We start from the raw sequence: 15367 nt of genomic DNA on the forward strand, positions 1-15367 counted from the left end.
ATCTCTTCCTCTCTCTCTCCCTCCCTCCATCTCTTCCTCTCTCCTCCCTCCCTCCATCTCTTCCTCTCTCCTCCCCTCCCTCCATCTCTTCCTCTCTCTCTTCCTCTCTCCTCCCTCCCTCCATCCCTCTCCCCCCACCTCTTGCTTTCCCTCTCCAGGCCCAGCTGATAGCCCAGTCTATAGGCCAGGCCTTCAGTGTGGCGTACCAGGAGTTCTTGAGGGCCAATGGCATCAACCCAGAGGATCTGAGTCAGAGAGAATACAGTGATCTGCTCAACACTCAGGACATGTACAATGATGACCTCATACACTTCTCCAAGTCTGAGAACTGCAAAGATGTGAGTCTGTCAGTCACTGAGCACACACACACACACACATACACATACACACACACACATTTATTGGTTGTGCCTCCCCAGGTTTACATTGAGAAGCAGAAGGGTGACATTCTGGGCGTGGTGATTGTGGAGAGTGGGTGGGGCTCCATCCTGCCCACAGTCATCATCGCCAACATGATGCATGCTGGTCCATCTGAGAAGTCTGGTCATCTGAACATCGGAGACCAGATCATGTCTATCAACGGGACCAGTCTGGTAGGACTACCCCTGTCTACCTGCCAGACTATCATTAAGGTATCTATCTATCTATCCCCTCCCCTCTCCCCTCTATCTCTCTCCTCCATACCTCTGTCTCTCTCCTCCATCCCTTCCTCTCTATATCTCTCTCTCCTCCATCCCTCTATCTCTCTCCCTCCATCCAGGACCAGTCTGGTAGGACTACCCCTCTCTACTTGCCAGACCATTATTAAGGTATCTATCTATTCCTCCCTCTCCCTTCTATCTCTCTCTCCTTCCTCTCTCTCTCTCTCCTTCCCCTCTCTCTCTCTCCTCCCCCCTCTCTCTCTCTCTCCTCTCCCTCTCTCTCTCTCTCCTCTCCCTCTCTCTCTCTCTCCTCCCCCCTCTCTCTCTCCTCCCCCTCTCTCTCTCTCCTCCCCCTCTCTCTCACTCCTCCCCCTCTCTCTCACTCCTCCCCCTCTCTCTCACTCCTCCCCCCTCTCTCTCACTCCTCCCCCTCTCTCTCACTCCTCCCCCTCTCTCTCACTCCTCCCCCCTCTCTCTCACTCCTCCCCCTCTATCCCTTTCTCTCTCCTCCCCCTCTCTCTCTCTCCTCCCCCTCTCTCTCTCTCTCCTCCCCTCTCTCTCTCTCCTCCCCCTCTCTCTCTCTCCTCCCCCTCTATCCCTTTATCTCTCTCCTCCCCCTCTATCTCGCTCTCCTTCCCCTTTATTTCTCTCTCCACCCCCTCTATCTCGCTCTCCTCTACCTTTATCTCTCTCTCCTCCCCCTTTATCTTTCTCTCCTTCCCCTCTCTCTTTCTCCTTCTCCAACACTCTCTTTCTCTGGTGAGACTACCGCTGTCTACCTAGTGGGTAGTAAAGGACACACACCCCTCTGTTAATCTATTTTTTCGGAATATCTCTCCTTCCTTTCAAAGCCGTGGGAAGTAGGGGGGCTGAGGGTACCATCTTATAAATCACAATTAAAAAAATATTAAACCCCCCCACCTCAAAACATGTTCCCACAGCCATGCTTCCTTTATTGATCAGCTCTCTCTTTCCTCGCTATCTCTGTACACTCTCATTCTCTCTCTTTCCTCGCTCTCTCTGTACACCCTCATTCTCTCTCTTTCCTCACTATCTCTGTACACTCTCATTCTCTCTCTTTCCTCACTATCTCTGTACACTCTCATTCTCTCTCTTTCCTCGCTCTCTCTGTACTCTCTCATTCTCTCTCTTTCCTCGCTATCTCTGTACACTCATTCTCTCTCTTTCCTCACTATCTCTGTACTCTCTCATTCTCTCTCTTTCCTCACTATCTCTGTACTCTCTCATTCTCTCTCTTTCCTCACTATCTCTGTACACTCTCATTCTCTCTCTTTCCTCACTATCCTGTACACTCTCATTCTCTCTCTTCCTCACTATCTCTGTACACTCATTCTCTCTCTTTCCTCACTATCTCTGTACACTCTCATTCTCTCTCTTTCCTCACTATCTCTGTACACTCATTCTCTCTCTTTCCTCACTATCTCTGTACACTCTCATTCTCTCTCTTTCCTCGCTCTCTCTGTACACCCTCATTCTCTCTCTTTCCTCGCTCTCTCTGTACACTCTCATTCTCTCTTTCCTCGGTATCTCTGTACACTCTCATTCTCTCTCTTTCCTCGGTATCTTTGTACACTCTCATTCTCTCTCTTTCCTCGCTCTCTCTGTACACCCTCATTCTCTCTCTTTCCTCGCTCTCTCTGTACACCCTCATTCTCTCTCTTTCCTCGCTCTCTCTGTACACTCTCTTTCCTCGCTCTCTCTGTACACCCTCATTCTCTTTCTTTCCTCGCTCTCTCTGTACACTCTCATTCTCTCTCTTTCCTCGCTCTCTCTGTATACTCTCATTCTCTCTCTTTCCTTGCTCTCTCTGTACACTCTCATTCTCTCTCTTTCCTCGCTCTCTCTGTACACTCTCATTCTCTCTCTTTCCTCACTATCTCTGTACACTCATTCTCTCTCTTTCCTCACTATCTCTGTACACTCTCATTCTCTCTCTTTCCTCGCTCTCTCTGTACACCCTCATTCTCTCTCTTTCCTCGCTCTCTCTGTACACTCTCATTCTCTCTTTCCTCGGTATCTCTGTACACTCTCATTCTCTCCTCGGTATCTCTGTACACTCATTCTCTCTTTCCTCGGTATCTCTGTACACTCATTCTCTCTCTTTCCTCGCTCTCTCTGTACACCCTCATTCTCTCTCTTTCCTCGCTCTCTCTGTACACCCTCATTCTCTCTCTTTCCTCGCTCTCTCTGTACACCCTCATTCTCTCTCTTTCCTCGCTCTCTCTGTACACCCTCATTCTCTCTCTTTCCTCGCTCTCTCTGTACACTCTCATTCTCTCTTTCCTCGGTATCTCTGTACACTCTCATTCTCTCTCTTTCCTCGCTCTCTCTGTACACTCTCATTCTCTCTATTTCCTCGCTCTCTGTACACCCTCATTCTCTTTCTTTCCTCGCTCTCTCTGTACACTCTCATTCTCTCTCTTTCCTCGCTCTCTCTGTATACTCTCATTCTCTCTCTTTCCTCGCTCTCTCTGTATACAGTGCCTTGCGAAAGTATTCGGCCCCCTTGAACTTTGCGACCTTTTGCCACATTTCAGGATTCAAACATAAAGATATAAAGCTGTATTTTTTTGTGAAGAATCAACAACAAGTGGGACACAATGATGAAGTGGAACGACATTTATTGGATATTTCAAACTTTTTTAACAAATCAAAAACTGAAAAATTGGGCGTGCAAAATTATTCAGCCCCCTTAAGTTAATACTTTGTAGCACCACCTTTTGCTGCGATTACAGCTGTAAGTCGCTTGGGGTATGTCTCTATCAGTTTTGCACGTCGAGAGACTGACATTTTTTTCCCATTCCTCCTTGCAAAACAGCTCGAGCTCAGTGAGGTTGGATGGAGAGCATTTGTGAACAGCAGTTTCCAGTTCTTTCAACAGATTCTCGATTGGATTCAGGTCTGGACTTTGACTTGGCCATTCTAACACCTGGATATGTTTATTTTTGAACCATTCCATTGTAGATTTTGCTTTATGTTTTGGATCATTGTCTTGTTGGAAGACAAATCTCCATCCCAGTCTCAGGTCTTTTGCAGACTCCATCAGGTTTTCTTCCAGAATGGTCCTGTATTTGGCTCCATCCATCTTCCCATCAATTTTAACCATCTTCCCTGTCCCTGCTGAAGAAAAGCAGGCCCAAACCATGATGCTGCCACCACCATGTTTGACAGTGGGGATGGTGTGTTCAGGGTGATGAGCTGTGTTGCTTTTACGCCAAACATAATGTTTTGCATTGTTGCCAAAAAGTTCAATTTTGGTTTCATCTGACCAGAGCACCTTCTTCCACATGTTTGGTGTGTCTCCCAGGTGGCTTGTGGCAAACTTTAAACTACACTTTTTATGGATATCTTTAAGAAATGGCTTTCTTCTTGCCACTTCCATAAAGGCCAGATTTGTGCAATATACGACTGATTGTTGTCCTATGGACAGAGTCTCCCACCTCAGCTGTAGATCTCTGCAGTTCATCCAGAGTGATCATGGGCCTCTTGGCTGCATCTCTGATCAGTCTTCTCCTTGTATGAGCTGAAAGTTTAGAGGGACGGCCAGGTCTTGGTAGATTTGAAGTGGTCTGATACTCCTTCCATTTCAATATTATCGCTTGCACAGTGCTCCTTGGGATGTTTAAAGCTTGGGAAATCTTTTTGTATCCAAATCCGGCTTTAAACTTCTTCACAACAGTATCTCGGACCTGCCTGGTGTGTTCCTTGTTCTTCATGATGCTCTCTGCGCTTTTAACGGACCTCTGAGACTATCACAGTGCAGGTGCATTTATACGGAGACTTGATTACACACAGGTGGATTGTATTTATCATCATTAGTCATTTAGGTCAACATTGGATCATTCAGAGATCCTCACTGAACTTCTGGAGAGAGTTTGCTGCACTGAAAGTAAAGGGGCTGAATAATTTTGCACGCCCAATTTTTCAGTTTTTGATTTGTTATAAAAGTTTGAAATATCCAATAAATGTCGTTCCACTTCATGATTGTGTCCCACTTGTTGTTGATTCTTCACAAATAAATACAGTTTTATATCTTTATGTTTGAAGCCTGAAATGTGGCAAAAGGTCACAAAGTTCAAGGGGGCCGAATACTTTCGCAAGGCACTGTACTCTCATTCTCTCTCTTTCCTCGCTATCTCTGTACACTCTCATTCTCTCTCTTTCCTCGGTATCTCTGTACACTCTCATTCTCTCTCTTTCCTCGGTATCTCTGTACACTCTCATTCTCTCTCTTTCCTCGCTCTCTCTGTACACTCTCATTCTCTTTCTTTCCTCGCTATCTCTGTACGCTCTCATTCTCTCTCTTTCCTCACTATCTCTGTACACTCTCATTCTCTCTTTCCTCGCTATCTCTGTACACTCTCATTCTCTCTCTTTCCTCGCTATCTCTGTACTCTCTCATTCTCTCTCTTTCCTCGCTATCTCTGTACTCTCTCATTCTCTCTCTTTCCTCACTATCTCTGTACACTCATTCTCTCTTTCCTCGCTCTCTCTGTACACTCTCATTCTCTCTCTTTCCTCACTCTCTCTGTACACTCTCATTCTCTTTCTTTCCTCGCTATCTCTGTACACTCTCATTCTCTTTCTTTCCTCGCTCTCTCTGTACACTCTCATTCTCTCTCTTTCCTCGCTCTTTCTGTACACTCTCATTCTCTTTCTTTCCTCTGTATCTCTGTACGCTCTCATTCTCTCTCTTTCCTCACTATCTCTGTACACTCTCTCTCTCTTTCCTCGCTCTCTCTGTACACTCTCATTCTCTCTTTCCTCGCTCTCTCTGTACACTCTCATTCTCTCTCTTTCCTCGCTCTCTCTGTACACTCTCATTCTCTCTCTTTCCTCGCTATCTCTGTACTCTCTCATTCTCTCTCTTTCCTCACTATCTCTGTACACTCTCATTCTCTCTCTTTCCTCGCTATCTCTGTACTCTCTCATTCTCTCTCTTTCCTCGCTATCTCTGTACTCTCTCATTCTCTCTCTTTCCTCGCTATCTCTGTACACTCATTCTCTCTCTTTCCTCACTATCTCTGTACACTCTCATTCTCTCTCTTCCTCGCTATCTCTGTACACTCTCATTCTCTCTCTTTCCTCGCTATCTCTGTACACTCTCATTCTCTCTCTTTCCTCGCTATCTCTGTACACTCTCATTCTCTCTCTTTCCTCGCTATCTCTGTACACTCTCATTCTCTCTCTTTCCTCACTATCTCTGTACACTCTCATTCTCTCTTTCCTCGCTATCTCTGTACACTCTCATTCTCTCTCTTTCCTCGCTCTCTGTACACCCTCATTCTCTTTCTTTCCTCGCTCTCTCTGTACACTCATTCTCTCTCTTTCCTCGCTCTCTCTGTACACCCTCATTCTCTGGTAATGGCGTTTTCTCTTTTACGTAAGAAAGTGAATTCCAAGGACAGTACACACAGCCGACATCTACAGTGCCTTCAAACTGAACATCTCTCACCTCTGTTAGGGTCTGACTCCTGTCTCTCCTCTCCTGTGCAGGGTCTGAAGAACCAGTCTCGTATCAAGCTGAACATCTCTCACCTCTTTTAGGGTCTGACTCCTGTCTCTCCTCTCCTGTTCAGGGTCTGAAGAACCAGTCTCGTATCAAGCTGAACATCGTAAGGTGTCCCCCCGTAACCACGGTGCTCATCAGACGACCTGACCTCAGATACCAGCTGGGCTTCAGCGTACAGAATGGCATTGTGGGTATCGCCATGGAGACCATGTGTTGTCTAGTGATGTCATGAGCCTCAAACTTTTTATTTTTTTTATTTCACCTTTATTTAACCAGGTAGGCTAGTTGAGAACAAGTTCTCATTTGCAACTGCGACCTGGCCAAGATAAAGCATAGCAGTGTGAGCAGACAACACAGAGTTACACATGGAGTAAACAATTAACAAGTCAATAACACAGTAGAAAACAAAGGGGGAGTCTATATACAATGTGTGCAAAAGGCATGAGGAGGTAGGCGAATAATTACAATTTTGCAGATTAACACTGGAGTGATAAATGATCAGATGGTCATGTACAGGTAGAGATATTGGTGTGCAGAAGAGCAGAAAAGTAAATAAATAAAAACAGTATGGGGATGAGGTAGGTGAAAATGGGTGGGCTATTTACCAATGGACTATGTACAGCTGCAGCGATCGGTTAGCTGCTCAGATAGCTGATGTTTGAAGTTGGTGAGGGAGATAAAAGTCTCCAACTTCAGCGATTTTTGCAATTCGTTCCAGTCACAGGCAGCAGAGTACTGGAACGAAAGGCGGCCAAATGAGGTGTTGGCTTTAGGGATGATCAGTGAGATACACCTACTGGAGCGCGTGCTACGGATGGGTGTTGCCATCGTGACCAGTGAACTGAGATAAGGCGGAGCTTTGCCTAGCATGGACTTGTAGATGACCTGGAGCCAGTGGGTCTGGCGACAAATGTAGCGAGGGCCAGCCGACTAGAGCATACAAGTCGCAGTGGTGGGTGGTATAAGGTGCTTTAGTGACAAAACGGATGGCACTGTGATAGACTGCATCCAGTTTGCTGAGTAGGGTGTTGGAAGCCATTTTGTAGATGACATCGCCGAAGTCGAGGATCGGTAGGATAGTCAGTTTTACTAGGGTAAGCTTGGCGGCGTGAGTGAAGGAGGCTTTGTTGCGGAATAGAAAGCCGACTCTTGATTTGATTTTCGATTGGAGATGTTTGATATGAGTCTGGAAGGAGAGTTTGCAGTCTAGCCAGACACCTAGGTACTTATAGATGTCCACATATTCCAGGTCGGAACCATCCAGGGTGGTGATGCTAGTCGGGCATGCGGGTGCAGGCAGCGATCGGTTGAAAAGCATGCATTTGGTTTTTACTAGCGTTTAAGAGCAGTTGGAGGCCACGGAAGGAGTATTGTATGGCATTGAAGCTTGTTTAGAGGTTAGATAGCACAGTGTCCAATGAGCCCCAAACTTACTGGGCACTTGACTTTGTTTACTTTGAGATCATAACATTTTGTTTGTTTGTGTATACTGTGTACTGTGTACTGGGTACTGTATACTGTGTACTGTACTGTATACTGTGTACTGTATAATGTGTACTGTAGTGGCAACCCTTTAAGTGATGGACTCATGCTTTTGCTGAAACTGAATAGCTGAATTTTAGTTCAATTTAAGCTCTGCTCCAGCCTTTCATATTATCTTAAAGGCCCAGTGCAGTCAAAAACATGATTTACCTGTGTTTTATATATGTTTACACACTATGAGGTTGGAATAATAATGTGACGTGAAAATTATGATAATACCCTTTTAGAGTAAGAGCTGTTTGAAAAGGCCGCCTGAAATTTCAGCCTGTTTTGGTGGGATAGAGTTTTGGCCTTCCTGGTGACATCACCAGACTGTAAATTAGTTAACAGACCAATAAGAAAGAGTTCTAAACCTATCTGCCAATAACAGCCCCCCCCCCCACACACACACACACACACTTTGACCACACCCAGACAGTCCTAGCAAAATTCTTGTTTGAGAAATTCCTCTTTGCTAAAAAGCAATTTAGGTTTCTTTTTGACCATTTTAATTGAAAACAATCACAGTAAGGTACTTAATTATTACCCAGAAGTGATTTGATATTGAGATAAAAAAACGGCTGCATTGGACCTTGAAGCTGAATGTCTGAATGGCTGAATGGCTGAAATTCTGAATGGCTGAAATTCTGAATGTCTGAATGTCTGAAATTCTGAATGTCTGAAATTCTGAATGTCTGAACGGCTGAATGTCTGAATGGCTGAATGTCTGAATGGCTGAATGTCTGAATGGCTGAAATTCTGAATGGCTGAAATTCTGAATGGCTGAAATTCTGAATGGCTGAATGGCTGAATGTCTGAACGGCTGAATGTAATAGTCTTTTATGGACCTTCTCCTCCACACTAACAGATCTGCAGCCTTATGCGAGGGGGCATCGCTGAGAGGGGAGGAGTCAGGGTTGGCCACCGCATCATCGAGATCAACAGCCAGAGCGTAGTGGCCACACCCCACGAGAAGATTGTCCACATCCTGTCCAACGCCGTGGGAGAGGTGAGGTCACAGGGCAAAGGTCCTCCTGTGCTTCTAACCCTAGAATATGTTACCAGAGATAAACCAGACTTGTATGAATAGGTTATTACTGTCTCAGCTTATCAAAACATTCCAGTTTTGCTGCTAAACCTTCAACTATTGTTGGGCTAGGGTTGAGGGTTGAGGTTAAGGTTAGGGTTGAGGTTAAGGTTGAGGTTAGGGTTGAGGTTAGGGTTGAGGTTAAGGTTGAGGTTAGGGTTGAGGCTAGGGTTGAGGTTAAGGTTGAAGCTAGGGTTGAGGTTAAGGTTGAGGTTAAGGTTGAGGCTAGGGTTGAGGTTAAGGTTGAGGTTAAGGTTGAGGCTAGGGTTGAGGCTAGGGTTGAGGCTAGGGTTGAGGCTAAGGTTGAGGCTAAGGTTGAGGCTAAGGTTGAGGCTAGGGTTGAGGCTAGGGTTGAGGCTAGGGTTGAGGCTAAGGTTGAGGTTAGGGTTGAGGTTAAGGTTGAGGCTAGGGTTGAGGTTGAGGCTAGGGTTGAGGTTAAGGTTGAGGCTAGGGTTGAGGTTAGGATTGAGGCTAGGGTTGACACTAGGGCTAGGGCTGAGGTTAAGGTTGAGGCTAGGGTTGACACTAGGGCTAGGGCTGAGGTTAAGGTTGAGGCTAGGGTTGAGGTTAGGGTTAGAGTTGAGTTTAGGGTTGAGGGTTGAGGCTAGGGTTGAGGTTAGGGTTAGAGTTGAGGTTAGGGTTGAGATTATGGTTGAGGCTAGGGTTAGGGTTGAGGCTAGGGTTAGAGTTGAGGCTAGGGTTAGAGTTGAGGCTAGGGTTGAGGCTAGGGTTGAGGCTAGGGTTGAGGCTAGGGTTAGAGTTGAGGGTTGAGACTAGGGTTAGGGTTGAGGTTAGGGTTGAGGTTAGGGTTGAGGCTAGGGTTAGGGTGGAGGCTAGGGTTAGATTAGGGGTTTGAGACTAGGGTTAGGGTTCAGGCTAGGGTTAGGTTAGGGGTTTGAGGCTAGGGTTAGGGTTGAGGCTAGGGTTAGGTTAGGGGTTTGAGGCTAGGGTTGAGGCAAGGGTTAGGTTAGGGCTTTGAGGCTAGGGTTAGGGTTTAGGCTAGGGTTAGGTTAGGGGTTTGAGGCTAGGGTTAGGGTTGAGGCTAGGGTTAGGTTAGGGGTTTGAGGCTAGGGTTCGGGTTGAGGCTAGGGTTATGTTAGGGGTTTGAGGCTAGGGTTAGGTTAGGGGTTTGAGGCTAGGGTTAGGTTAGGGGTTTGAGACTAGGGTTAGGGGTTTGAGGCTAGGGTTAGGTTAGGGGTTTGAGGCTAGGGTTAGGTTAGGGGTTTGAGGCTAGGGTTCGGGGTTTGAGGCTAGGGTTTAGGGTTAGGGTTAGGTTTGAGGCTAGGGTTTAGGGTTAGGGTTAAGGCTAGGGTTTAGGGTTAGGTATGAGGCTAGGGTTAAGGGTTAGGGTTAGGATTGAGGCTAGGGTTTAGGGTTAGGATTGAGGCTAGGGTTAGGGTTAGGATTGAGGCTAGGGTTAGATTAGGGGTTTGAGGCTAGGATTAGGGTTACGATTGAGGGTTGAGGCTAGGGTTTAGGGTTAGGGTTGAGGCTAGGGTTCAGGGTTAGGTTTGAGGCTAGGGTTAGATGTGAGGGTTGAGGCTAGGGTTAGATTAGGGGTTTGATGCTAGGATTAGGGTTAGGGTTGAGGTTTGAGGCTAGGGTTTAGGGTTAGGGTTGAGGCTTGGGTTAGGGTTGAGGCTTGGGTTAGGATTGAGGCTAGGGTTAGGGTTAGGATTGAGGCTAGGGTTTAGGGTTAGGATTGAGGCTAGGGTTAGGGTTAGGATTGAGGCTAGGGTTAGGGTTAGGTTTGAGGCTAGGGTTTAGGGTTAGGTATGAGGCTAGGGTTTAGGGTTAGGTTTGAGGCTAGGGTTAGGGTTAGGATTGAGGCTAGGGTTAGGGTTAGGATTGAGGCTAGGGTTTAGGGTTAGGATTGAGGCTAGGGTTAGGGTTAGGATTGAGGCTAGGGTTTAGGGTTAGGGTTGAGGCTAGGGTTAGGGTTAGGTTTGAGGATTGAGGCTAGGGTTAGATTAGGGGTTTGAGGCTAGGATTAGGGTTACGATTGAGGATTGAGGCTAGGGTTTAGGGTTAGGGTTGAGGCTAGGGTTCAGGGTTAGGTTTGAGGCTAGGGTTAGGGTTAGATGTGAGGGTTGAGGCTAGGGTTAGATTAGGGGTTTGAGGCTAGGATTAGGGTTAGGGTTGAGGTTTGAGACTAGGGTTTAGGGTTAGGATTGAGGCTAGGGTTAGGGTTGAGGCTTGGGTTAGGATTGAGGCTAGGGTTAGGGTTAGGATTGAGGCTAGGGTTTAGGGTTAGGATTGAGGCTAGGGTTAGGGTTAGGGTTGAGGCTAGGGTTAGGGTTAGGTTTGAGGCTAGGGTTTAGGGTTAGGTATGAGGCTAGGGTTTAGGGTTAGGATTGAGGCTAGGGTTAGGGTTAGGGTTGAGGCTAGGGTTAGGGTTAGGATTGAGGCTAGGGTTTAGGGTTAGGATTGAGGCTAGGGTTTAGGGTTAGGGTTGAGGCTGGGGTTAGGGTTAGGATTGAGGCTGGGGTTAGGGTTAGGCTTGAGGCTAGGGTTAGGCTTGAGGCTAGGGTTAGGGCTAGGGTTAGGGTTAGGGTTGAGGCTAGGGTTAGGGTTAGGGTTGAGGCTAGGGTTAGGATTGAGGCTAGGGTTAGGGTTAGAATTGAGGCTAGGGTTAGGCTTGAGGCTAGGGTTAGGCTTGAGGCTAGGGTTAGGGTTAGGATTGAGGCTAGGGTTAGGTTTGAGTCTAGGGTTAGGATTGAGGCTAGGGTTAGGGTTAGGATTGAGGTTAGGGTTAGGATTGAGGCTAGGGTTAGGATTGAGGCTAGGGTTAGGATTGAGGCTAGGGTTAGGGTTAGGGTTGAGGCTAGGGTTAGGGTTAGGATTGAGGCTAGGGTTAGGATTGAGGCTAGGGTTAGGATTGAGGCTAGGGTTTAGGGTTAAGGCTCATAACTATGATCAGCATGACTCTTCACCTCTGACTTTCTCTCTCTTTCTCTCTCTGTTCCACAGATCCACATGAAGACGATGCCAGCTGCCATGTACCGCTTGCTAACTGCCCAGGAGCAACCCGTTTACATCTAGAACCGACCTCACCTTCTGACTCTATCCTGACCCCTATTATCACTGCACCCTCTGTGTGTGAGGAAATTCCTCCCCCTCTCCCCAAACCCCAGCTCACCATTGGAGAATGAAGCTTATATAGCCTTATGAGTGGCCCTGACCTATCATGTGCTCTAGATTACTCTCCAATCCGATTGTTTTGCTGTGGAGAGTAGAGGTGGGCTGTACCAGACAGCTCTCTCTCTCTCTCTCTCTCTCTCTCTCTCTCTCTCTCTCTCTCTCTCTCTCTCTCTCTCTCTCTCTCTCTCTCTCTCTCTCTCTCTCTCTCTCTCTCTCTCTCTCTCTCTCTCTCTCTCTCTCTCTCTCTCTCTCTCTCTCTCTCTCTCTCTCTCTCTCTCTCTCTCTCTCTCTCTCTCTCTCTCTCTCTCTCTCTCAACACAAACAAGAAGAGAAGGAGTGTGAAACCTGCTGATTAACAAGTGTTACCACTCTGAACAACCAATCACATATTCTTCCTCATAACATTCCACACCTTCCAGCTAACATTAACGAGAGTCGAGGCAGAGGATGAAAGACTCTGGTAGCCCACCAGAACAGATGAAGAAAACAAATCGTTCCCAACTTTCCAACTTTAGTTTTTTCCTTTCTTTTGGCTCCAGAATGTTTTTATGGCTGAGATTTGGGCTGATTTATCCAGCATTCCTAGCTGCTTTCTCTCTTCTCTATGCCCAGACATCTGTTATTGTCTGAACTCATCTCAGCCAGAGGTACACTATCAATCAAATTCAATCTAATGTATTTCTAAAGCCCTTCTTACATCAGCTGATGTCTCAAAGTGCTGTATAGAAACCCAACCTAAAACCCCGAACAGCAAACAATGTAGATGTAGAAGCACTACACCCACTCAATGATTTACAACCTTCAAAGGAATCCATGTTCCCTTACAAAAACATACGCGTTGTCCAGGAAAACCAGTTCTACAAGCCCGGAGACTCGGCTCGGCTCCAGTCACGTGCACGGCTGATATTGGTCTATTCACATTCTCACGTGCACGGTTTATTTCCACCCTGGGAAGAGCAAGGGAAGAACTGGATCATCAAACCACCATATGCCAGAAAGGTTTAACAACATTAAGGATTTTACAGGCACTCTGACCGGTGCTACGTGATGTATTCCATCCAGAGCCATGTAAATTCTGAATATAATATATGACTTTGTCTTGTCTGATGGAGCAACAGGGAGTGATGGGCTTTGTCTGGTCTGATGGAGCAACAGGGAGTGATGGGTTTTGTCTTGTCTGATGGAACAACAGGGAGTGATGGGCTTTGTCTGGTCTGATGGAGCAACAGGGAGTGATGGGTTTTGTCTTGTCTGATGGAACAACAGGGAGTGATGGGTTTTGTCTGGTCTGATGGAGCAACAGGGAGTGATGGGCTTTGTCTGGTCTGATGGAGCAACAGGGAGTGATGGGTTTTGTCTTGTCTGATGGAACAACAGGGAGTGATGGGTTTTGTCTGGTCTGATGGAACAACAGGGAGTGATGGGTTTTGTCTGGTCTGATGGAGCAACAGGGAGTGATGGGCTTTGTCTGGTCTGATGGAGGAACAGGGAGTGATGGGTTTTGTCTTGTCTGATGCAACAACAGGGAGTGATGGGTTTTGTCTGGTCTGATGGAACAACAGGGAGTGATGGGTTTTGTCTGGTATGATGGAGCAACAGGGAGTGATAGGCTTTGTCTGGTCTGATGGAGCAACAGGGAGTGATAGGCTTTGTCTGGTCTGATGGAGCAACGGGGAGTGATGGGTTTTGTCTGGTCTGATGGAGCAACAGGGAGTGATGGGTTTTGTCTGGTCTGATGGAGCAACAGGGAGTGATGGGTTTTGTCTGGTCTGATGGAGCAACAGGGAGTGATGGGTTTTGTCTTGTCTGATGGAACAACAGGGAGTGATGGGTTTTGTCTGGTCTGATGGAACAACAGGGAGTGATGGGCTTTGTCTGGTCTGATGGAGCAACAGGGAGTGATAGGCTTTGTCTGGTCTGATGGAGCAACAGGGAGTGATGGTTTTTGTCTGGTATGATGGAGCAACAGGGAGTGATGGGTTTTGTCTGGTATGATGGAGCAACAGGGAGTGATGGGCTTTGTCTGGTCTGATGGAACAGCAGGGAGTGATGGGTTATGTCTGGTATGATGGAGCAACAGGGAGTGATGGGCTTTGTCTTGTCTGATGGAGCAACAGGGAGTGATGGGTTTTGTCTGGTATGATGGAGCAACAGGGAGTGATGGGTTTTGTCTGGTATGATGGAGCAACAGGGAGTGATGGGCTTTGTCTTGTCTGATGGAGCAACAGGGAGTGATGGGTTTTGTCTGGTATGATGGAGCAACAGGGAGTGATGGGCTTTGTCTGGTCTGATGGAACAACAGGGAGTGATGGGTTATGTCTGGTCTGATGGAGCAACAGGGAGTGATAGGCTTTGTCTGGTCTGATGGAGCAACGGGGAGTGATGGGTTTTGTCTGGTCTGATGGAGCAACAGGCAGTGATGGGTTTTGTCTGGTCTGATGGAGCAACGGGGTGATGGACTGTCTTTGTGCCTCCTGGGAAAACAGGTTGTAGCTGAATACTGTAGGACGATAGTTCACCAGGGTTTCTGCTGAAACAGAACACATCCATCTAAATCAGAGGATAGATAGCAGAAGAGATTCCCCAGACTGAAGCACCAAGTTAAGCGTTGGATTAGATTGTGCACCAAACTGAAGTTTAGGATTAGACTGTGTTACAATACCAACTAAAAAGTTCAATGATATTATTTTATATTTTATTTTGTAATGGAGAAATGTACATTCCACCGTCTTATTTAATAGACACAATTTGTTTTTATTTTGTCTTGAATTTAATCTGCAGTATTTATGAGACCATATTGTAATTGTGTTCATAGAACATAACATATTATAGTGCATTGCATTTAGATCTCTATCTTTATACTTGAAGGATGTTCATCATAGTACAGGAAATGGGCCATTATTTTGTTGTTTAAAAAAAAACAATTGATGCTTTTATTTTTAGATGTCATTTTGTTATCTGGCAGATGTGATGAAATGAAGGTACTTTGAATCAACATAATCTCACAGTTCTCTGGTGTACTTTTATTCACCAATGATCAGTGATCTGCTGCATGAAGGGGCTAGACTACAAGGGGTTAAATAGACTACAGCAGGGTTCCCCAACTGGCGGCTCGCGGTTCATTTTACTTGGCCACCCAGGTTTTCCACATCAACATTTTTTATTTATTTATATACACTACCGATCAAAGGTTTGGACACACCTACTTTTTACATTGTAGAATAATAGTGAAGACATCGAAACTAGGAAATAACACATATGGGATCATGTAGTAACCAAAAAAAGTGCTAAACAAATCAAAATATATTTGAGATTCTTCAAATATCCACCATTTGCCTTGATGACAGCTTTGCACACTCTTGGCATTCTCTCAACCAGCTTCACCTGGAATGCTTGTCCAACAGTCTTTAAGGAGTTCCCACATATGCTAAGCACTTGTTGGCT

The 15367-nt window shown here is 46.3% G+C and overlaps 1 protein-coding gene across 1 annotated transcript in view; it reads left to right on the plus strand.

Annotated features, from left to right (window-relative positions):
* LOC116374783 (amyloid-beta A4 precursor protein-binding family A member 1) overlaps positions 1–12074 on the plus strand; it is a 13092-nt gene extending 1018 nt beyond the window's left edge. Inside the window, exons 2-6 of the mRNA XM_031829492.1 lie at positions 119–338; positions 420–632; positions 6242–6361; positions 8564–8704; positions 11753–12074. Coding sequence (XP_031685352.1) covers positions 119–338; positions 420–632; positions 6242–6361; positions 8564–8704; positions 11753–11824 — 766 coding nt within the window. The 3' untranslated portion in view covers positions 11825–12074. The remainder of the gene's footprint in view (positions 1–118; positions 339–419; positions 633–6241; positions 6362–8563; positions 8705–11752) is intronic.
* Positions 12075–15367: the final 3293 nt, after the last annotated feature.

This window comes from Oncorhynchus kisutch, linkage group LG8 (assembly GCF_002021735.2).
Source record: "Oncorhynchus kisutch isolate 150728-3 linkage group LG8, Okis_V2, whole genome shotgun sequence".
Lineage (NCBI taxonomy): Eukaryota > Metazoa > Chordata > Actinopteri > Salmoniformes > Salmonidae > Oncorhynchus > Oncorhynchus kisutch.